The 22,925-nt window shown below is 45.7% G+C and overlaps 1 protein-coding gene across 6 annotated transcripts in view; it reads left to right on the top strand.

The window, feature by feature from the left end:
• Ift81 (intraflagellar transport 81) overlaps window positions 1-22,925 on the top strand; it is a 79,413-nt gene that overhangs the window by 26,044 nt on the left and 30,444 nt on the right. For all 6 annotated transcript variants that reach the window (XM_039089655.1, XM_039089656.2, NM_199120.2 and 3 more), the window contains exons 12-14: window positions 15,666-15,815; window positions 19,345-19,473; window positions 21,006-21,095. In XM_039089655.1, the coding sequence (XP_038945583.1) occupies window positions 15,666-15,815; window positions 19,345-19,473; window positions 21,006-21,095 (369 nt within the window). The remainder of the gene's footprint in view (window positions 1-15,665; window positions 15,816-19,344; window positions 19,474-21,005; window positions 21,096-22,925) is intronic.

The raw sequence follows: 22,925 nt of genomic DNA on the forward strand, positions 1-22,925 counted from the left end.
GGTTTGTCTGTATGCATATCTGTGTGCCATGTGCGTGCCATGTGTCTGTGGAGACCAGAGGAAGGAGGTGGAGCCCCTGGAATTAGAGACTTGTTAGTCACAAGTGGGTATTGAATCCAGGTCCTCTGGAAGAGTAGCCAGTGTGCTTAACTGCAGAGCTCATTACCCTGCCCAGCTCCCTGAGTAGATTTTTTTTTTTTTTTTTTGGTTCTTTTTTTCCGGAGCTGGGGACCGAACCCAGGGCCTTGCGCTTCCTAGGCAAGCGCTCTACCACTGAGCTAAATCCCCAACCCCCTGAGTAGATTTGACAGTGTGAGAATTGGACTGTTTCCTGTCCCCAGCCCAGCCCTTCCAGAGAGAAACAAGCAGTAATATACCTCTAAGTCATGTTAGACCTGGCTCTGGAGACAGAAACAGACATAATATTGTTCTGTGGGCTTGAAATTTGAGTAGCATTGTACTTTTTGTTTTGAGTTGAAGCCAAAGAATCTCCCAGAACACCTGTGTAGATTCTAAAAATAATAATTGCATATATTTCTGACATATTCTAATGTGGTTTTGTTTTTCTAACAAGTGAAACATTTTTAACTATTATCTTAGTTCTTACTTGGGTTAACAAATTCTTTTATGGTGTTAGCTTCTTTTGTTTTCCTAGGATGTTTTGTAATTTAGATGATATTAACATTTTTTCTGTTACTTTTATGGGTTTTGGGTGGCTCAGGGTTTGTAGAGTTTGTGTACAGCCTTTCTTTCTTCAAGGTCAAAATCGTATTTCCATACTAGAGCAGGGCAGCATCTAGGGTCTGAGTAACTGTCTCAGCAGACCCTTGGAGCATGTTCTCATCCTCTTTTGAGGATAGGCACCTCAGTTCTTCTTCTATCTGAACAACACATTTAGGCTGAAAATAAAACTTTGTTTGAGAATAAAATTCCACATTAAAAAGATTTGAAAGTCACTGGGCAGTGTTGTCCCATATATTTAATCCCAACACTCGGGAGGCAGAAGCTGGTGGGTCTCTGAGTTTGAGGCCAGCCTGGTCTACAGAGTGAGTTCCAGGACAGCCAGGTCTACACAAAGAGATCCTGTCTTGAAACACCTGAATAAATTAATCAATTAAGAGTTGAAAGTCATTGAATAAAATTAGTGGGAATCATTCACCAAGGGACATATAGGAATTTCTCAGTGTGACTTTTCTAAATTTTATCACTTATAAGAGAAAACACATTTTAATTTGTAAGTTATTTGCTATTAGATTCTAGTTAAAAATCTTCATATGGGGGTTGGGGATTTAGCTCAGTGGTAGAGCGCTTGCCTAGCAACTGGAAGGCCCTGGGTTCGGTGCCCAGCTCCGGAAAAAAAAATCTTCATATGGAGGACTGGAGAGAGAACTCAGTGTTTAAGAGCACTGACTGTTCTTCGGAGGATTCCAGGTTCAATTCCCCGCATCTACGTGGAGTCCAAGGGATCCAGCACCCTCTCTGGCCTCTCGTGAACACCACACACCTGTGTTGCACAAATGCATTTCGGCAGACATACCACAGAAAATAAAAATAAAATTTAAATATAAACAACATAAATCCATATATGGTTTAAAGTGCAAATCCCTTGCCATTATTCAAGTTCAGATATTGGAAGAAGATCTTAGGATTGCGTGACCTGACCTTTTCTGTGTTTTGAAGTGTTTACCTGTATCTGCACAGAAGTACCTCACAGTGATGGAGCAGCAGCACTAGCATCCGCAGGAATGAGAAGGCAGGACTGTGGCAGTGTCCGTGGTGTCAGTGTGCCCCTCTACAAGAACTCAAGTGGAGCCTCTTCCAGGATGCAGTCCCTGACACTGTTATCCTGCTCACACTGTCACTGTGGCCTTCCAGTGCGTATGCTGACAGCAGGCTTTGTGGACCACTGTAGTCTGTAGCGCTCTTGAGCTCATGCATCCAGTTTCTGCCTTCCCAAGAAACAGTAAAGGCCACAGATGCATCTTGGGTGCCAGACACTTGGAATGAAAGCTGGCTCCCCTGCTTCCTCCTCCCTGCTGTTCCCTCCTGCACACAACCCCCGCCCCCGCCCCCCTGCCACCTCAATTTCTTCCTTCCTTCCTTTTTTCTGTCTACATGGTCTCCTTGTGCTGCCTAGGTGGCCTGAAACTCAGGACCAAAGTGGTCTCAAACCCACAGAGATCTGCCTGGCCAGTGAAAGGTTTCTGTTTTAAACCAGGATATTAATATGAGCAAATGTCTTGGCGCTATTTTGCAAGCTTCGGTTGATGAGAAAAATTAACCATTCTGCACCCTAGTCATGGACACTAGCCACATCCTCAAGTAGTTTTATCATCCTGATCACAAACTTAAATTTGTTATTTAATCTGGTAGTCTATAGCCAATTCTTTAGGTGTGATATTTTGCCATTTTTTTTAGTCAATCTAAGCTTGCAGGCTATGTTCCTGGGGTTTTCATTCAGATTGACGTATGTCTCTTGGGTCTCAATTCTTTTATGGCACCAGATGAACCTCTAGTTACTTCCCCTGGTCTATGGGTTGAGAGGTCACCTCTGGGTGCAGCCCATTGCACCTTCTCCCTCCCCATCACAAGAAACTCGCAGCTCGGAAAATGTGCTTAGTCAAATACTATTATAAGCAGCTTTAAAAACAGCCAAGCATTTCATTCTGCAGTCACCACCAGAAATCCTAGAGCTAAATAGGGACGATTATGAAATCTTCTTTAAGGACTTCAAAGAGAAGCAGCGTGGTGATAAGGGAGTCCTGGCAAGATCTGCTGCAGCTGTCAGTTCCAGAAAAATTGGGAACCAAATTTTGACACTTGTGGTTGAATCATCCACCCTTCCAAGTGAGCCTAGGCAAGCCTGAGATATTTTTAGAACCTTTCAAATCACATTGTTCTCTTTATCATAGCAGGGCCTGCGGGTCCTACACTTTCCTAAAGAGAGAACAAAATTGGACCAAATAAATTTGGCTCGGCTTACTGTGATAGTAGTGTGTGTTGCGTACAATATTAGATTGAAAACTTTGCATCTTTTTTCTTGGAACCTTAAAACCATTGGGATGGCAGCTGAAGCAGTCTTTAGGGTGGTGACAGCTGTGGGGTGGTGGTCTGAGAGGAGAAGAACAGAGGCTTGGGAGGGCGTGCTCAGCTCTCTCACAGATAGACATTCCTGGGCCAGCCTCTGCTAACAGCTGTGGCTACCAGCTTGTATACCATTGTTCATCACAGGCTGTGAAGGAGTCACAGCTCACTAGCTGCTACCATACGCACAGCATTACGTCGTTCATGCTCGCCTGCTGAGACTAATTTAAAGTTAAAAATGTAAGACTAGCAGGTTGGGAAAGGTTGGGATAGTATTTGTGTATGTGTTTATGTCACACTAGCTATGGTGAACAGACGGCCATTTTAGCAGAAAATAAAGGTTGCTTTGAAACATTTTCTTTTTGCTTAAAACAGGTAGCAGCTCCGAGAGCAAACTTCTGAGCCCGTGAGTGAGAAAGTAGCCTGACCAACGGGACACAGCCACCATGTGTGCATGGTGGCACCCGCCTCCTAACTCATTAGCTGCCTCAAGCCTATTCCTATGGACTTTTTATTTAAGGATCACTTGACCAGACAGTTGACAAAGGTGATTTAATTGAGACATGGAGAGCAGCATGGAGGTTGGATGGATGGGATTTGAGAACAAGCAGTACTCACTCTGGCCCAGTTGTAAGGAGAAACTTGAGAGCTCGGTGGAATTTCTCCTTTAAAATATGCATGGTTCTTTATAGTCTCGGGCAGCAGAGCGAGCTTCCTGGGGAGCTGTCCTGTGAAAGCCTTGCAGATAACATTTGGAATATAATTTCCATGCTGGGTATTGAATGGAAAAGTTTGGAGTAGGGGCCGATTCTTGTCTTCACGTAAGTGTTCAGAGTGAAGTTGAGAATCCTGTAATTCTTTTGTCGTTCCCCATAGGCTAGAAAGGTGTCAGGAATAAGCTAGCCCTGATTCTGATCATTACTGTAAAAGGTTAGGAACACAGTGGGCAGATAAAAGGAGGAAGAACATTTATCAAATTCCATTTCGATCACGAAGGAGCTGAGTCTGTAATATTGTTCCTAAAGGCAGAGCTAGGGCTGTAAATCATTAATCCATTACCCACACCAATGCCTGCAGATAGATTAGTGTCCCTTAGCACCTCCGGGCCTGAACCGGAAAGCATGAGGCCTACTGACCTAAGTAAGCATTGAGAGGGGGGCTGATCTTTCCTAAATGACAGCATTGTACCGCATGTATAGTGGTACACATGGTTGGTGACAGCTGCTGAATTGCACTTTTCGGCCCAATGACAAGCTTCGCATTTCACTGTAATGTGGCACAGTCAATTGAGTGACCTATTGCAGTGCATGGTGGGATGCGTTGGTCTTAACCTTGCACAGATGTGTTGCTCATATCCCGTGCCTTTCTTTCCCCCTTTAAAATGATAACTTGTTTTTTCAACCAAGTCTGTTGGCTGGTGAAGTGGCTCATTGGTTGCAGGGTCAGCGTCTACCTCGGGAAGTTCACAGCCACCTTGGCTTCCGCCCCTGGGGATTCCATACTGTTTCCTGGCCTCTGAGCACCTGCACACACACACACACACACACACACACACACACACACACACACACACACACAATGATGATGATGGCGATATTACTAATTAGTAATAAAATGTTTAATGTCTGGAGCTGGCCATACAGTTAAGCACACTTAGTGCTTTGGTAAAAGACCCAGGCTCAGTTCCCATCATCCACACAGTGGTTCAAAACTACTCATGACTCCAGTTCTTGGTACCTGCTGCCTTCTTCTGACCTCCGCAGACCCCAGGCACCCACTCACAGTTCTGACTGTGGCTGGGAAGGCGGCTCAGTCAGTAGCACTTGCTGCTGAAACATCAGGACCCCGTGGGTGCCTACCACCACATAAGGTCCAGTGTGGTAGTGACTCCACACACACACACACACACGCACACACACACTCACAGGCACACACGGTGGGACACTGTGTCTTCAAAGATATGACGTTTATTTGTTTGTTTGTTTGTTTTTTCGGAGCTGAGGACCGAACCCAGGGCCTTGTGCTTGCTAGGCAAGCACTCTACCACTGAGCTAAATCCCCAACCCAAGATATGACGTTTAAATTGTTCCTTTTGAAGTCACTCTTTTCATTTTAAAGATTTATTTATTTATTGTATATAAGTACACTGTAGCTGTCTTCAGACACACCAGAAGAGGGCATCAGATCTCATTACAGATGGTTGTGAGCCACCGTGTGGTTGCTGGGAATTGAACTCAGGACCTCTGGAAGAGCAGTCAGTGCTCTTAACCTCTGAGCCATCTCTCCAGCCCGCACTCTTTTCATTTTAAATTTACATTTTCACTTATTTACACGTGAATATATCTGTGTGCACAGAGCACCTGTGGGGTCAGGGGATGGCATGAGGAACCAAATCTCTCCATTCACACTTTGGGTCCCAGGGTTAGAACTCAGGTTGTCAGGCCCGGCTTCAAGTGCCTTTACCCACTGAAGTGCTTGACTAGCATGAAATTGATTTCTTTTAATAAAAGACTCAAGATTGATTATGTGTTTGAGTGTAAGTATGCAATGCCCGAGCACACACATGGATGTAAGAGGAAACTCTTGGGAACTGGTTTTCCCTCCTGCCTTATGCTTGCATTGGAGTCTGTACTGTGTCTGAGCCGCACACCCCAGCGTAGCTCAGGTACTTGCTGCTGGTTCTCCACTCTGCTTCCCATGTCACCTTTCAGGCACGCTAGGATTACATCTGTGCACGGGTACACCTGTGCATGAGTGCACCTGTGCATGGGCACACCTGTGCATGGGCGCACCTGTGCATGGGCGCACCTGTGCATGGGTGAACCTGTGTACAGGTACACCTGGCTTTCTACATGGGCTCTAGGGACTGAGCTCAGGTCATCAGGCTTGTACAACGAGGGCGTTTCCCTGCTGAACTGTCTTCTCAGCTGTTTAAAGTGATTCTTGTAAATATCTACTTCAAAATTACTTTTCTTTAAAACCATTTTAAATATCTTCTTAAATTTTGAACATTTACTTAAAGTGTATGTTTTTCCTACCTGTGTGTTTGTGTAGCACATGTGTTTGTGTGTATGGATAGGTATAGATAGATATAGACAGATGAAGATATTTGATAGATATATAGATTAGATATAGTATAGATATAGATACAGATTAGATATAGATACATATATATACCTGGTACCTTTAGAAGAGGGCAGGAGATCCTCTAGAACCTGAGGTATGTGGTTGTAAACCCCCATGTGACTGCTAAGAATCCATGTCCTCTGCATGAGTGACAAGTGCTCCTAACTGCTGAACCATCTTGCCAACCCCACTCTAGGACATATTTTTTTTAAAACTTTTACAACTAGGGGTTGGAGATTTAGCTCAGTGGTAGAGCGCTTGCCTAGCAGGCACAAGGCCCTGGGTTCGGTCCCCAGCTCCGAAAAAAAAAAAAAAAAGAAAAAAAAACTTTTACAACTAAGCAAAGAACATTGAGAGTTTTGAGACAGCAGTAGTGGCATGGTTTTTTGCTGTTGGTTTTGTTTCAAGACAGGGTTTCTCTGTGTAGCCCTGGCTGTCCTGGAACTCACTCTGTTTCCAGGATGGCCTGAAACTCAGAGATTTGCCTGCATCTGCCTCCCCAGTGCTTGGACTAAAGGAATGTGCCACCATACTTAGCCAAGAATTTAACTTTCATGCATTATCTAAGAAGAAATTTTTCAACTAATTTTTTAAGTTAAGATGCATTTATTAGCCAGACATAGTGGTATACTTCTTTTTTGTTTGTTTGTTTGTTTGTTTGTTTGTGTTTTTTTGTTTGTTTTTTTTTTTTTTTTTTTTCGGAGCTGGGGACCGAACCCAGGGCCTTGCGCTTGCTAGGCAAGCGCTCTACCACTGAGCCAAATCCCCAACCCCAGTGGTGTACTTTAATTCCAGCACTCGGGAAGCAGAGGCAGGTAGATGTCTGTGTGTTTGAGACCAGTCTGGTCTGGTCTACATAGTGAGTTTAGGACAGCCAGAGCTACATAGTAAGACCCAGTCTCAAAATATCAAAACAACGGGACTAAGCCACTACCCAAAGAGTATACATTGACTGACCTTGGGCTCCAACTGCATAGGTAGCAATGAATAGCCTAGTAAGAGCACCAGTGGAAGGGGAAGCCCTTGGTCCTGCCAAGACTGAACCCCCAGTAAGCATGATTGTTGGGGGGAAGGGCGATAATGGGGGAAGGATGGGGAGGGGAACACCCATATAGAAGGAGAGGGGGAGGGGCTTAGGGGATGTTGGCTTGGAAACCGGGAAAGGGAATAACAATTGAAATGTAAATAAGAAATACCCAATTTAATAAAGATGGATGAAAAAAATCAAAACAACAAATTACAGTGATCAGTTTAAGAACAGCAACCCTTTCATTTAGGACCAAGGTGTTGTTTAAACAATGGAATTGCACTGTGGATATTTTAATCCATGTTTGCTGACATAGAAGTAAGTATAAAAGTCATACAACTTTCATTGCCAACTCTCTTCCCTCTAAAGGTCATTCACCTACCTCATTGGTCACTCTGAGACCTGTAAAATTCAGCAATATTTTGAAATATGTCTGCAGTTACTTTAATGAGAACACTTTGAAGCACTTTGTTCCAAGCGCTCACAGACGCAGGACAGTGGTGGTAACAGCAGTCACAGCCCATCCTCAGGCACTTTTCAGCCCAGAAGTAGGAGGGGCCTGCAACTTTAGGGTTTTTTAATCTTATTCTTAATGATGGTTCTATACATTATAACCTCCCTTTTAGCCTATCACCCACCAGAGGTAGTGGGAAAGAAAGGATACGGGGTGGGAGGGTGGGGAAGTGGACCTGTTTGGAAAGGTTCTTTGGAGCAACTCCCATCTGTGTGGAATGGAGATTGGCAGTTCAGTTCACGGTCAGCTGTGACAGCTCGACCACTCGCAGATACTTCTCAGGTACACCAGTAGTCTAATTGGGTAGAGTCAGGATAGCAAACTCGAGTCAGCAGCAGTGGCACGACCTAGCAGAGGGAGCCAGGCCTCAGCCTCAACAGGAGTCAGTACTGGGGGCCTACAGGGACATCAGGGGTTCTCAGGTGTGTCTTCCTGAGCAAAGCAAAGGTCAGCAGAGATGAGAGACCAGCAAGTGTTTACCTGTGTAAGCAGTCAGGCCCAGCCTGTCACTGTCTGCTGAGTTCTGTTTATGCCTCCAAATATCACGTCCTCCACGGGTCTCGCCTAGCATGTGTCTCTCTCAACTGACGTCACTGCCAGTCAGCCCAAGTCTGTGGAGTAGAAAGAAGCCGCAGCACCAGAAGTGGTGCGTTTCTCTCTGTGGAGTCAACACATGCAGCTCAGCTACATAGAATGTGATGTGTTTCTGTGGAGCCCACACATGCAGCTCAGCTACACAGTGTAAGGTGGGCCAACATGCGTGTGTCATTAGCAAAGACTCCTTCATCACATGTCCTTTCACATGTTTGCTTTAGCAGATCATCCTGTCTCCTGTGTCTGCTTCAGCAAAATGTTTCTTCATGAGTCTGCCTTAGTCTTTCAACTGTGTCCACTTCAACGAAACACTCCTTCATGTGTTTGCCCCAGCAAAACTCTGTCCAACACATCCACCTTCCAAAGAACCCTTAAGTTTCCACTTCAGGGACCCAGAAAGGGGGAGGAGAGTATTTCGGAACATTCAGTAGGTCAGAGGGAGAAAGGCAGGCACAGAGACACGGACTGTATACAGGGACTGGCGCTTCCACCTCTGTCCTGCCTTGGATCAGCGTGCCAGCCATGACAGGAATGGGGTCTCACTCGTTCTTCACTTAGAGACTGCCTTTGTGTCCACTTGGGGATGAGCTGTTCCTGGGTCGGAGGTAACAGACCTACAGTGTCTGTCCTTGCCATCATAGGTGATGCCACTGAGTGTGATGCAGGCCTCCCGCATCAGTCTGCCAGACTGGTACTCAGGGCTGCCTCACCTCTTTCCCTTCTTGTCCACCTGAGAGAAGAGCTCATCCCTGTCTGCGGTGGATTTGTCATGCTGGGCCTGAGTGTGGCTGCCATTCTCGTCTCTCTCCTGACTCCCAGGATGTATCTGAGGGTAATCCCTCTGGCTCGGCAGTGGTGAGCCTAGTGAGATGGGCGTGCAGCTCGCTCTGTTGGTGGACGAGCCATTCCTCAGGACTGCTTTGGTGCTGCTGCTGTACAAAGGCTGCTAGGGAGGGCAGCCCCAAAGTTGAGCCTCTGCTCCTTGGCCGAGGTGTAGGCTCACTGCACGTTGACAGGAGAGCCAGGCAGTGGCTGCCTCCTCTGTGCATCTCTAGCTAGCACTGCCCAGGAAGAAGTGCACCTCACAGCCTGCCAGTCAGCCCCAGGGCACAGTGGTGGTCAGCAGCTGCCTGCTAAGGCTGTCCCTGAATCCCCAGGTAGCACAGGCCCCAGTTGGGGAAGTACACCACCACAGTGTGTTCCCAGCCTTTGGGTACTTCCCCAAAGGTGAAGAGGTGTGGCCTAGCACCACACCTCTGTCCTTTTCCTGCTGGTCCATTCCCTCAGCCTGTGGAAGCAATTCTTACTGTGAGCAACCATCTTAAGACAATGTCGAGGTGTGTGTCAATAGTCAATGTTACAACAAGGTGAGAAATTACAGGAATCGTAGAATTCCTAGTTTACAGAACCCATCCAAATAGAACATTATTTTTACACTGGTTCCTCCTAAATTATTTGCAGAAGTGGCTTATGGGAATCAAGTGCACCAGGCTCTGGTTCTCAGTTGCAGCTACCAGTTTACGATTTTCTCACTATAAATATAAGACAAGACATGTTGAGGCTAGAGAGATGGCTCAGGGGTTAAGAGTATTTTCTCTCATAGAGGACCTGGGATTGATTCCCAGCACCCACTTAGCAGCTCACAGGCATCCATAATTCTAGCTCTAGGGGATCAGGCCCTCTTCTGGCCCTGAGATAGTGCACGTGTACATGTGCAGGCAGGCCACTCATCACACTCAATACATCTTCCTTTCAAGATGGGGTCTCTCTATGTAGCCCTGGATATCCTAGAACTCACTTTGTATGCCAGGCTGGCCTCAAACTCACAGAGATTCATCTGCCTCTGCTTCCAAGTGCTGGGATTTAAGGCATGCACCACACAGGGCAAATCTTTTTCTTTTTTAAAAGAATTTTATGTTTTGTTTTACCCTATACATTTTTTTTTGTAATTTTTTTCCTTTGAATTTATTTACTTCTCACCACATTGTCTAGTTCCCTCAGATCAGAGATGAACAAGCACATGGTCCTCTGTGTATCCAGGTTTGCACTCATGGATAGATCTTAACTTGCCATGTCTGTCCTTGCATGTATTATACAGACCGCTCATTCTTATCAATGTACTACACCACTATTGGTACTTCCCCTTTGCTGGTTCTAGAAGATCGTTTATGTCATTGTGACATCTGGCTCTTTTTTCTCCCTGTTGGATTTACTTATTTACACAATCAATTAACTTTTGGTTTTTGAAAAGCTTGTGTGTATGCCAGAGCCCAGAAGAGGGTGTGTGCCCTGGAGCTGGAGTTACAGGGGGTTACGAGCTGCTAGTGCAGGTGACAGGAGCTAAACTCGGGGGCCTCTTAAGAGCAGCGCATGTTGCTGTTCCCTTGCTTTCCTGGTTTTGTAAGGACGAAGTTTCTTATAATCAGACTGCCTTTGAGCACTCCGTGTAGTCATAAAGCACTTGAGCTGTTTATCCTCCGTCTTCCAAGTACTGATTGCAGTACCACGGTACCTGTCTCAGCCACTGTTCTCACCACAGCACCTCTCACAAAGGAAGCAGTAGCCAGGGCTTGCTGCTGGTTCAGAGGCTTAATGCACTGTCATGGCAGGAAGCCTGTGGCAGGCACAGCAGGCTTGGTGCTGGAGAAGTAGTTGAGAGCTACATCCTGATCTGCAGACAGAGACAGAGAGACAGAGAGACGGTCACAGACAGCAGCCTGTGGACGCCACTGTTATTCAGACCACTACAGCACCTATTTCTAAGTAGATGTCAAAAGATGCTTTAGTTCTGGACATGAACCTGGTGTTGCATGCATGCTAGGCAAGTGCTCTCTCTACCCTTTGAGCCACATCCCTACTGTCTGCTTTTTGTTTTGTGTTGCTGTGTTTTGTTTTGCAGTAATATTATCTAGCTCGGGCTGGTCTCAATTCAAGTTGGGTTTTTTTCCCTCAGACTCCTGAATGTCTACAGATGACTGACTATCTGAATGACTACAGATATGTGCCACCCTGCCTGTATTAATGAGTCCACTCTCACAGTGCTTAATGGAGTCAACATACCAATTACTTCCACATGCCATCCACATATCAATCTTGCATCCCACAGCTCACATTATCACCCTAGTATCTTTATTTCCCATGTTGTCATGGGCCTTCCCCATGCCTACTACTGATTGGTCTGTGTCTATGTCATTTCAGCCCCTCAATTCTGTCCATCACTCTCCATCCTTGGAGTCCAGCCTGCTGATCTCACTTCTGTAAACATTCCCAACCCACTCAGTTATAACCTCTGTAGGATTCCTCCATCTATTCCATTCCCCATGTCTTTGGTCTCTGGACACTGGCCGTGCCGCTTTGCTACTGAGTCTTTGCCATTGGCCCTCCCTCTGGGTACCATTGTCTCTCCTCTGTGACGGGAGCCAGAGGGGAGAGCTTACTCTGACTTTCTCACGCGTGCGCCATAGAGCCCACAGAGGCTTTCTGTGCAAGCACCCGGGGGCTAGCAGAGACTCTGCTTGCTTTTCCTGTGTTTGTGGTGTCCAACATCGGGAACTTTCATTCCTGGTGTGGTAAATATCAATAGGTAGGATCCACATGAAATCTTGAAACCTTTGATAATTTTAAGAGGATTGCTGGGCATGGTGGTACATTTCTGTAATCTCAGCTCTTGGAAGACTGAAACAGGAGAATAATGAGTTCAAGACCAGCCTGAGCCAAATAAAAAAGATTACATAAAAGGTTCTTGAGACCCGAAAGCTTGAGAATCGTCGTTACAGATGCAGAAGCAAAACACAGCAGGCTGGTGACAAACTGAGTCAGAGGCAAGCAGGTTGTTCCACAAGATCCCTGCAGGTGGTCAAGGAGAAAATGATCAAAGCCAAGCTTCCTAATAAAGAATACAGGCTAAAGAAGACAACTGGTTCACTTTTTAGATCGATTGTACAATATTATCAATAGCCTTCTGGAGAGCAGTTTGGCAGAATGTCAGAAATACATGTTCCGTTTGACTATGTCTGGGAAAATATCCTATAGAAGTTACGGAACGGAGTGTGTATTTAAGGTGGCATGGTGACACAAAGCTGCAAGATCCTTGTCTCAAAAAAAAAAAAAAGTGAAGAGCCGCTGTCTCTGTGTTGTTTGTGCGTTATTTAAAAGCCCAGAGATGCCCCAGAGTTCACATGGTAATTAGAAGCAGTGTCCAGGAATGAAAACATTGGAGAGTTTTCTCTCCTTAATTAGCCAGGAGCAGTAGAGTACTTAGAAGGCCACCTCTTACTTCTTTGTATGGAACTGTGATTCATGTGCCCCTGACTATGCCCTCCCCTAGGTACAGTGTACAATGAAGGCCAAATAATAACCGGTTCTCATAGAGTCGGGTGAGTAATTCGTGGGATTGTTCCTCCACCAAAAGCATTTCTAGCTTTTACCTTTTATAAATAGTCATGAAGCACAAGATAGGGAAGGGAAACCGGCCTAGATGTTACACGGGTACCAGATGAGCAGGGCTGATTTCATCCTGGGCACTTTGCCCAGGACACTTTTAATAGAACATATAGTTACTCTAGGGGTGCTGAGGCTGTGCATAGATCTGGCTTACACATGTATGCTTTAAGGGGGAATTAGCGCGTTATTAGACTCTAGGGACTTTGCTATTGCTCAGATTTTTTTTTCCAGCATCTTGTGTAACCCAGCCATTGAAAAGTTGCTGTGTGGGACTGGATTCCTGAGTAGGAAGACTAACTTAATTATAGAGAAATATTTGGGAGCCAGTCATGGCGGTGCACGCTTTGGAAAGTGGAGGCAGAGATCAGTTCAAGCCTGGCTACAAGGGTCAGTGAAACAATCGCCTGCCCCCCCCTCCTGTGTGCACATGTGCTTTCCTGCCTGATATATGATCAAAGGCAGTGTGTTGTCACATACCTGTAATTCCAGCACTAAGGAGGCCAAGGCCAAGTGCCATGTTAAGGTTCAGTCTTGCCTGGACTACATAAGGAGACCCTGTCTCAAATCCACAAAGAAAACAAAGAAAAAGTATTTTTGAATTTCCTTTCTCTAAGACTCATTTCCTAAAACTGTGGATGGCAAGTTCATGGGATGGTGTAACAGAATTTTGGAGACAGAGAGAGAGAGAGAGAGAAAAAGAGAGAGAGAGAGAGAGAGAGAGAGAGAGAGAGGACAGCAGTAAAAGGTTTAGAACATACAGTAACCAAAAATCAATTCAGAATCAAATCTGTACAAACATGTAATGGATCTGTAGTATTTCTGGCAGTGCTAACTCATGTTGTGTCATAGACCTCTCTGCAGCCTTGCTAGATCTTAAAAATGGCCGTCTGAGTTGCTGTCTTGAATCTCATTGAAAAATATTGTCAAATTTACTTTAGCCTAAGACTAAGACAAAATTTTCTCTCATTTTAAGATGTTATTCAGTAAAAAAGTAAAGTTCATTACTTTATTAAGTAAGTTATTTATTAAACTCACCACCTTCAAAATTAGTTTTAAGAAGCACTGTGCTGTCATGTGCATGCCCTTAATCCTGACACTGGGGCACAGAGACCAGAGGAGCTCTGTAAGTTCAAGGTCAGCCCAGACTACATCACAAGCTACATCAGGACAGCAAAGGCTGTTCACTAGTGAGAGAGACCCCGTCTCCAGAAATCAAGAAATAAAACAACACAGAAAGCAGCACGGTGTATTCTCGGTGGTGGTGACCATCTCGGGTGGGTACAGGAGGAGCTTGGTTTTATGGAAGTGGTTGGTGTTCTTATGGCAGCCCGTCCTACAATAGAAAATGTGATTGTGTAGTTAGTGAAATGCCACTTGTGTTAGAGACATGACACAGTAGGAGACCTGGTATGGCAGGAGTGGGTGTCAGCGTCTTTTCTGTTTCTCTACTACTACTACTACTGTTTCTCGTTTGCCTCCAGCCTTCGCTTCTCTTTTATGGAGCAGTGTCTCAGGACCTGTGCACAGGCTGTTCCTACTTCCTGGGATGCTAGTGATGGCTGCTTTCTCCTCCCTTTAACATCCTCCCATGCCTTCACTTTTGGGGTAAACATAACTTATACTGGGAAGCGTCCTATGAGCCCCTCCTCTAACCCACATCTCTCTTTCTGACCTTCCCCGGCACAAGTTTAGCTGCTCCGTGCTCTCAGGGCTCCTTCAGGTCTTTGTAAACATGGATGGTTTTCTTAAGCTTGACGAGTAGAGAGCCTTGTTCAGATTAGTCGTCTCTGCCACCGTGCTGTAATATGTGATAAGTAATGTTTATCGTGTGACTTTCTTGAAATATTTTATTTTACTTGGCTCTCCAGACTAGTTGGTATTTCTTGGTGATGGGTCTTTAGTGTATCGGAGCCATAGCTTGGCTATCACATGAAGGTAAGTGACTGGGCTTCTGCTAACATTCAGTATTTGTCACTTCTTAAAGTTTAGGATGAGTCCCTATGCTGGGCCTGAAAATGGGCACAGGTGTCTGTCAGGCGGCAGGTAGTCACTGCTGCTGACCCTGGTTCAGTGTCGAGCCCAGTGAGCCCAGTGAGCCCAGTGCACTTCTAGCATAGTCATTCATAAGACTGTGACGGGACCAGGGCCGGAGCCACTCACAGCATCTTCCCTCTGCTTTAGGCCTTTGGACTGTTTGGGGTTCAATTTCTGGTTTTTTTTTTCTCTTATTTCTTATTTGTAAAGTTTGAAGTGAAGAGCTTTTCTATGAGGACTCATCACTTCAGTCGAGTTCAAAAATGAAGATGTGTATGTTGGTTTTTTTTTTTTCTTTTTTTTTTTTCGGAGCTGGGGACCGAACCCAGGGCCTTGCTCTCGCTAGGCAAGTGCTCTACCACTGAGCTAAATCCCCAACCCGTGTATGTTGTTTAATTAAGTAGTTAGTCTTAAGGCCTGAGAGATGGCTCAGTGATTAATAGCATTCGTTGTTCTTACAGAGGAACCAGGTTCATAGCTGGGTGTGACGGCACATGCCTGGCCAGCCTGGTCTACATAGCAAGTTCTAGGACAGCCAGGGCTGCATAGAGAGACCTTACCTGAGAAAACAAAGAAGAACCAGGTTCAGTTCACAGCACCAATGGGGAAGCTCACAACACCCGTCTGTGACCTCAGTTCCTAGGGGGTCTGACACCTCCCTGGCTTCTCTCTCTGCACTGCATACAGTGCACACTCACAAGTGCATAGATATCAAGGGTTAAGCCTCTACTACTTTCCTAAGCTGGGTTTTTATGTCTCTGTGATTCATGGACTGCTGAAAAAGAGGAAAAAGGCTTTCTAATGCAATGAGTTTATTTGTAATGCTTGGGTTCTGTTTTGCAGTTCAAGAGATACGTCAGTAAACTTCGGAGCAAAAGCACAGTTTTCAAAAAGAAGCACCAGATAATAGCTGAGTTTAAGGCTGAATTTGGCCTCTTGCAGAGGACAGAAGAACTTCTGAAGCAACGTCAGGAAACCATTCAACATCAACTGGTAATACAGCGTTATCGTGGCTGCTAAAAATACCGACGTCAGGAGGCTTATTTTATGGCTTGTAGCTTTATGCTGAAGTCATTGTTTTTACTGGAAAATCATCCAATTATTAATTTTCTTGGACTAATTACAGAGATGTCATATAAGCTGATTCATTTATTTTTTTAATACAGCAGTAAGCACTGCCTTTTAAAAACTATGTGTGCCTACTTTGGGGTTATTAATAGAAGTTGGAAGTCCAACTGGGTTTTTCTTGGTTAGCTAGTTAATATGAGTAAAATTATCATTCCAAGCGGATGACTGTAAAACATTTATTTATCATAGCTCACACATGCACTTCCAAGGAAAGAAATAGCCAGGGAAGGTGCTGTGTGGAGTTTGCCTGCAGGCTTGTTCCTTGTGTTTGTGCTTTGGTTGGCACGTAATAGTTGAAGCATTGCTGTTGAGCCGCTCTGAACGCCAGGTCCCTGCAGTTCTCGTGGTGTGACACTTTCCCCCCGTTCCCCCATGGGGGAAGCTATTTCATCAGGACGCTGCTGTGACCTGCAAGCCTGGTTGAGGTCAAGGGCATTTCACTTTTCAGTGTTGTGATTTAAGACTAAAATTTACAGTGAACCAAACATGGATCTCACAACACTAGTTTAAAAATTGACAGTAGCCCCTGCATTATTGGTCAGACTATTTCCTAGTGTCCTCTTGGATCCCTTAGCCTTGACTTTAAATCAAATATTTGCGGATTTCCAGTTTCCTCTTGTGCTGTAGAATTCTAATTCACTGTGGCTGCATGGGTTATTGGCCTCTCTCTCTCCTCCCTCTTACTTGCACTCCCATGGCATCTGTCTTAGTCCTCATGCCGCTCCCCCTCTTCCTTTATCATTGGTGTTACGTTTGTTCATTGTGTGTGTTCACGTGCATGTGTGGATGTCACAGGACGACTTCTAGGGGTCTGTCCTCTCCTTCCACCACATGGGTCCCAGGGACAGACTCAGGTCCTCAGGTTTTACAGCAAGTGTCCTTATCCTGAGCCACCTCAGTGGTCCTGTGTCTTTATCAATCATGTGTGTCACTTTTTCTCTCTTACATTCCAGAGTCTTGTTTCTCAGAGTGCTTTACTCTGGACTGTTTTATTGTCTTGCTCTTTGGACCTTCCTTTGTTCTTAGATTGATTTATTTTCATGTGCATAAGTATTTAGCCTGTGTACATGTGTGTGTGTGTGTGTGTGTGTGCGTGTGCGCCCCCCCCCCCCGCATGTGTACTCAGATCCCTTGGAACTAGAGTTACAGATGGTTGTGAGCCGCCATGTGGGCGCTAGAAACCAAACGTGCGTCCTCTGGAAGAGCAACAAATGCTCTTAACCGAGCCATCTTTCCAAGCCTGTTTTTCTACCTTCTGGTTCATTAATCTGTGTGTGTGTGTGTGTGTGTGTGTGTGTGTGTGTGTGTGTGTGCCTAGTTTGCTGTTTAAAACATTTATAAAGTTCTTAATCTCACTTATTTTATTTCTCCATTTTTGAATTTCCAGTTTATTCTATTTTATAGGTCCTAATTCATGGTTTCAAGTTCCTATCTACTAAGTTTATACAGACACCCATTTCTCTTGCCTATTTTTTTTTTTCTTGTTTTAGGAGCATGGTCCTGTTTCTTTATTCTTAATATTTATTAGATGTCAAAAATTATGTATAATTATGGTTCTAACTATATTAATTTTCCATCCAAAGGAGAATTTAATTTTTTTTCTGAAGATCACTTTGAGGGGTAATGTTAGAGCTGATTTTCTTCTAATTTTTATTTACTCATAAGGACAGTCCATATACTGTGAGAGATTTTATTCCTCGAAATTGGTTGTTACTATTGGGCCTGGGTCTGGCTGTTAGGTTATCCCTACTCTCTAAGATGCAGCCCTCTGAGGCATTAGCTGGAAGCCAGGACATTTACCAGGGTGCCTATATGTTGACAAGTCTTGAGGTCTACCTCTGTCTCCATAGTCCTGTGGAAATGCTGAAATCTGTCTCTCTCGTAAGCAGCCATATGCCAGTGTCTGCTCCATCTCTTGAGTGTTGTCCTCCTCAGTGAACAGCTGAGGAGTTTGATCATGCCCACAGGTGAAGCTGCTCGCAGAGCTGTGTGCTAATTACCTGTGACTCCTTCTTCTCTTTTATGCCCATCCTATTGGCAGCCCAGAAATCCAATCCTTTGGAATATTCAATGTTTTTATTATTCTTTGAGATAGCATCTTACTGTGTAGGCTAGGCTGCCCTGACACTGTGTAGTCCGAGCTGGCTTTGAAGTCATGATCTCCTGTCCCTAGTCTTCTGCATGCTGGAATTACAGTCACGTGCAACTATGCTGGGCTTCCAGTAAGGTTTTAAAACTTGCCATTCCTCAGAAACTCTCATTAGATCACGAGAGCCTTCAATTTTGAGGTGTTCTCTCTCTCTCTCTCTCTCTCTCTCTCTCTCTCTCTCTCTCTCTCTCTCTCTCTCGTTTTTGAGACAGGATTTTTCTGTGTCACCTTGACCATCACTCTGTAGACCAGGCTGGCCTCTGGCTTTGAGTGCTGGGATCAAAGACACCCACCACCACCCAGCTTGAGTTCTTTTCCCACTCAGCCTTTCAGCAGTATTTAACAAAGTTGACTGTTCTCTCCTCCCTGAAACATTTTTCTGCAGGCATTAGGAGCTGGCGCAGTCTGTGCTTGCCACATAAGCAGGAGGACCTGAGCTCAGTCCTTCACACCATGTCAGGGTGAAGCACACCAGTGCAAGCCTGGCACCAGGGTGCAGAGTCAAAGACGACTGCAGGGCTCACTGGCAAGGCTGTACTCAAATCAGTGAGCTCCAGGTTCAGTGAGAAGCACTGTCTCAAAACACATGGTGGGGAGCAATTGAGAAAGACACCAGGGGTCAGCCTCTGCACACATGTGCAAGCTCACACACGTGTATCCACGCATACATTATTCCACTCGTCGTCATCCAGGATGTTGCATTCTCAGGTTTCTCTTCCAAAGGTTGCTACTCCATTGCTGGGGTCCCGCTTCCGTGCTCCAGCAGAGCTTTGCTCAGACGTCGTGTACCTTCTGTGCAACATCTCATCCCCCCTGGAGTGTGCTGTGTTTCCTTGTTTTATGTTGTGTGTCTTCCCACTAGAAATAAGCTAGTTCCACTAGAAAGAAGAGCCCAGCGCTCTATACCAGTGACTAGAACTGTGCTCAAAACACAGTCACCCGTGAGTGCACGCGTTCTCCACGTGTCTATTGGGGGCACCGTGTGTTTCATGTTCTGCACTAAGTAAGTAGCCGTATTTGAAGTCTGGCATTCGATACGCTGCCTCTGCTCTCAGGACAGAATGGCAACTTTGAGTGCAGGTTTGTATAAAGATGCATTCCTGGAGGACATCAGAATGGAGGTCAGAGCAGATTGTCTGTTAGGATTCTGTACAAAGTATGTTAGTCACAACTTTTCAACAGAAATAGGAAGTATTTCTTGTGGGAGGGAGATGCCAGTACTCATGGCCTGTCCGTTTCTTATAGCGAACCATTGAAGAGAAGAAGGGCATCTCTGGTTACAGCTACACCCAAGAGGAGCTTGAGAGAGTGTCGGCCCTGAAGAGCGAGGTTGACGAGATGAAAGGCCGGACCCTGGACGACATGTCAGAGATGGTAAGGGCTTCTGTCCTGCTTGCTTGTTCGTGTGTGTGTGCGTGTGCACGTGTATGTGTCTGTGCGTGCGTGTGCATGTGTGTGCATGTGTGTGTAATTTCAGTTAAACATTTAAACATTCATCTCTATACAGTATTTACTGTCTATTCTTTTGCCACGTGCTTGTATGGTACCAGGGGTGGAGCTCCTGGGGCAGCAAGGGAAGGCCCGAAGGACAGACACACAGGCACATATAGAGAAAAGCTAGGGTGGGGTGTCCAGGCTCCGAGAAGCTGCTGCTGCTGCATACCTGCTTAGCTGTTTATTACACACAAGGAAGAAGGAGGAGCATAGCTGCTCCGCTTAGGAGCAGTCTCTGTAGGGTAGCAGGCTTCAGGCTGTAAGCATTTACAGGGGAAAGCTACGGAGGGCATTTTCGGCACACACTGTAACTCTCACACTCAGGCCACAGGAAGGATTTGACTGGGGAAGGCCTTACCGTGCTCTGGGGACTCGGGCGTTGGTCCTGGACATGCTCCGCTCACGTCAACAGCAGCACACACGCCACTGGAGACCTCTCTCTCTCTCCTGCACTCTTTCATATATGTGGTGTTTTTATGGAGAAATTGTTCCATTAGAATGTTTGACTTAAAATAGTGCATAACTTGTATCTTAATTTAATATTAAAGAAATAGTTATGTTAAAAATAAGTACTGGAATTATTTCATCTTTGCATATGTTTTTTTTTCTTTTTTTTCTTTTTCTTTTTTCTTTTTTCCGGAGCTGGGGACCGAACCCAGGGCCTTCCGCTTGCTAGGCAAGCGCTCTACCACTGAGCTAAATCCCCAACCCCTGCATATGTTTTTATATTGCAGTCATTTTCATCAAGCATCATGATATTAAAATCTTTTCTTATTTATTGGTAAATAGTCCCCAAACTCAAAGACTTTCCTGAATTTATCCTAGAACTTTCTGGATTTTGCCCAGACCTAGTTTCTAAACATGATTAGTATAAAGGAGGCCTCCAGGACCCCTATTCTGTCAGTTCTTCACATTCATATAGAAAAATCACGCATGCATATTTGTGCTCATTTTACCTGCCCTCCTGATTTGCACGTCTCATAGACAGTGACATAATGTGCACACAGGTAACCTGCAGCTGCTTTGTGCCTTCAGTGTTAGCTTACAGACATCTCAGAATGGTGGAATCATGGTGACTGACATTTAGAGCCAGCAACTGTCCTTCACCTCGCTAAGGAGTTAACATCTTCTAGCCAGGGCCTAGTCACATATCTGTAATCCCAGCACCTGGGAAGCAGAGACAGGTAGATCTCTGTGAGTTCAAGGACAACCAGAGCTACATAGTGAGACCCTGTATTCTCCCCAAAAAATAAGAAGAAAAGAAATCAACATCTATCCCTTTCCTATTATTTGGCACTAAAGTAAGTAAAGTGTCTATTTCTGTAAGTCTTTATTTAACTGCAGTGGTATTTTTATGTATGCGGCATTTTTCATTTTTTTTTAAATGCCATGTGTTTTGCTTTAAACGACAGGTAAAAAAACTGAATTCCTTGGTATCAGAAAAGAAGTCAGCTTTAGCCCCAGTTATAAAAGAACTACGGCAATTGCGTCAGAAATGTCAGGTAAGTTTGATTTTGGTGGTTTTAGTTGCCTTGCTTGGATATACCAGTGGACGCTAAGTATTTTATTTGGGAGATAGTGGAAAGGAAGTTAGTTACAGAACTGGTGTGACATCGGGCAGGGGTGACAGGCCCGCAAAGGTCTTTTTGGATTTCTGTCACTTACTTTGTCATGAATCAATGAGGACTGAGAAGGAATTCCAACTGAAATGCGAAGTGCAGCCAGATGAGACTTTTAAAACTCATTTGCATTTGAAAGTGTAAATATTAAATCTCATTCTGTGTGGTCGAGCGAAGGCAGACTGCCCCAGAACTAGCAGGCGGCCATGGAGGGGTGAGCCCACTGTCCTGGCAGCACAGCAGGCGCCACAGTGGGCTAAGCTCCAGGCAGCTACCGCGGAGTTCGCTGTACCCACGGTCATAAAGGACAGGGAGAGGTACGGCCTCCACAGCACGGTGAGCGGCCTCTAGCATTTGGTTAGTGTTGCTGCTCCATCAGTCTCTGCGGTAATTCTGAGTGTGAGTGTGAGCCATCCTGCTTGTGCCTGAGGACGGAACTAGAAACCAGTTCTATGTGAACACCATCTGTCAGAGTTAGCTCCAGAGTGGAAAATCACATAGACTTTGAAGTCAGTTATAGACATCACTTCCTTTTTATAGAAAAGGCCCCACCGTCTGAGATAGGTTTAGAAGCTTATCTAGACAGACAAATGGGAGGCAAATGTAGGGTCCTATTCTAGTCTACAAATGCTCCCTCCCCTCTCCCTCTCCCTCTCCCTCTCCCTCTCCCTCTCCCCTTCCCCTCTCCCTCTCCCTCTTCCTCTCCCTTTCCCTCCCCCTCTCCCTCCCCCTCTCCTCCCCCTCTCCCTCTCCTCTCCTCCCCCTCTCCCTCTCCCTCTCCTCTCCTCCCCCTCTCCCTCTCCCTCTCCCTCTCCCCTTCCCCTCTCCCTCTCCCTCTCCCTCTCCTTTCCCTCTCCCTTTCCCTCCCCCTCTCCCTCTCCCTCTCCTCTCCTCCCCCTCTCCCTCTCCCTCTCCCTCTCCCTCCCCTTCTCCCTCTCCCTCTCCCTCCCCTTCTCCCTCTCCCTCTCCCTCTCCCTCTCCTCTCCCTCTCCCTTTCCCTCTCCCTCTCCCTCTCCCTCTCCTCCCCCTCTCCCTCTCCCTCTCCTCCCCCTCTCCCTCTCCTCTCCTCCCCCTCTCCCTCTCCCTCTCCTCTCCTCCCCCTCTCCCTCTCCCTCTCCCTCCCCTTCTCCCTCTCCCTCTCTCCTCTCCCTCTCCACCTCCCCTCCCCCTCTCCCTCTCCCTCTCCCTCTCCTCTCCTCTCCCTCTCTCTCTTTCTCTTTCCATGGTCTTCCTCCCATATTTTTCTGGAGCTCTATGTTCACACCCGGCTGGCCTTGGATTTAAAGAGATCCACGTGCCTCTTCCAAGCGCTAGGATTAAAGGTGACCGCCCGCCCCCCACGTCCAGCCTGAAATGCCTTATCTCAGCCTGTCTCATTACACACTGCTACCATCACAGAGCACTCAAAGGGTTACGCTCTCTCAGGTTTATGTTCTAAGGGATATGGTAGCAGCACATAAGAATTCAAGCAAGATGAAAGAAATCACATCTAAAGAGCAAGTAATGGGGGTTGGGGATTTAGCTCAGTGGTAGAGCGCTTGCTAGGCCCCGGCTTCGGTCCCCAGCTCCGAAAAAAAAGAAAAGAAAAAAAAAGAGCAAGTAATGTATATATTAATATATTGTAGAACAGGCCTGAGAGACTCTAAGAAAGTTTTGAGCTGTAGGAATGTTGGCAATGGGGACTTACAGGTAGGGATGGTAAAGTTGATGTTA

The sequence above is a fragment of the Rattus norvegicus genome, chromosome 12 (assembly GCF_036323735.1).
Source record: "Rattus norvegicus strain BN/NHsdMcwi chromosome 12, GRCr8, whole genome shotgun sequence".
NCBI classification, from domain to species: Eukaryota; Metazoa; Chordata; class Mammalia; order Rodentia; family Muridae; genus Rattus; species Rattus norvegicus.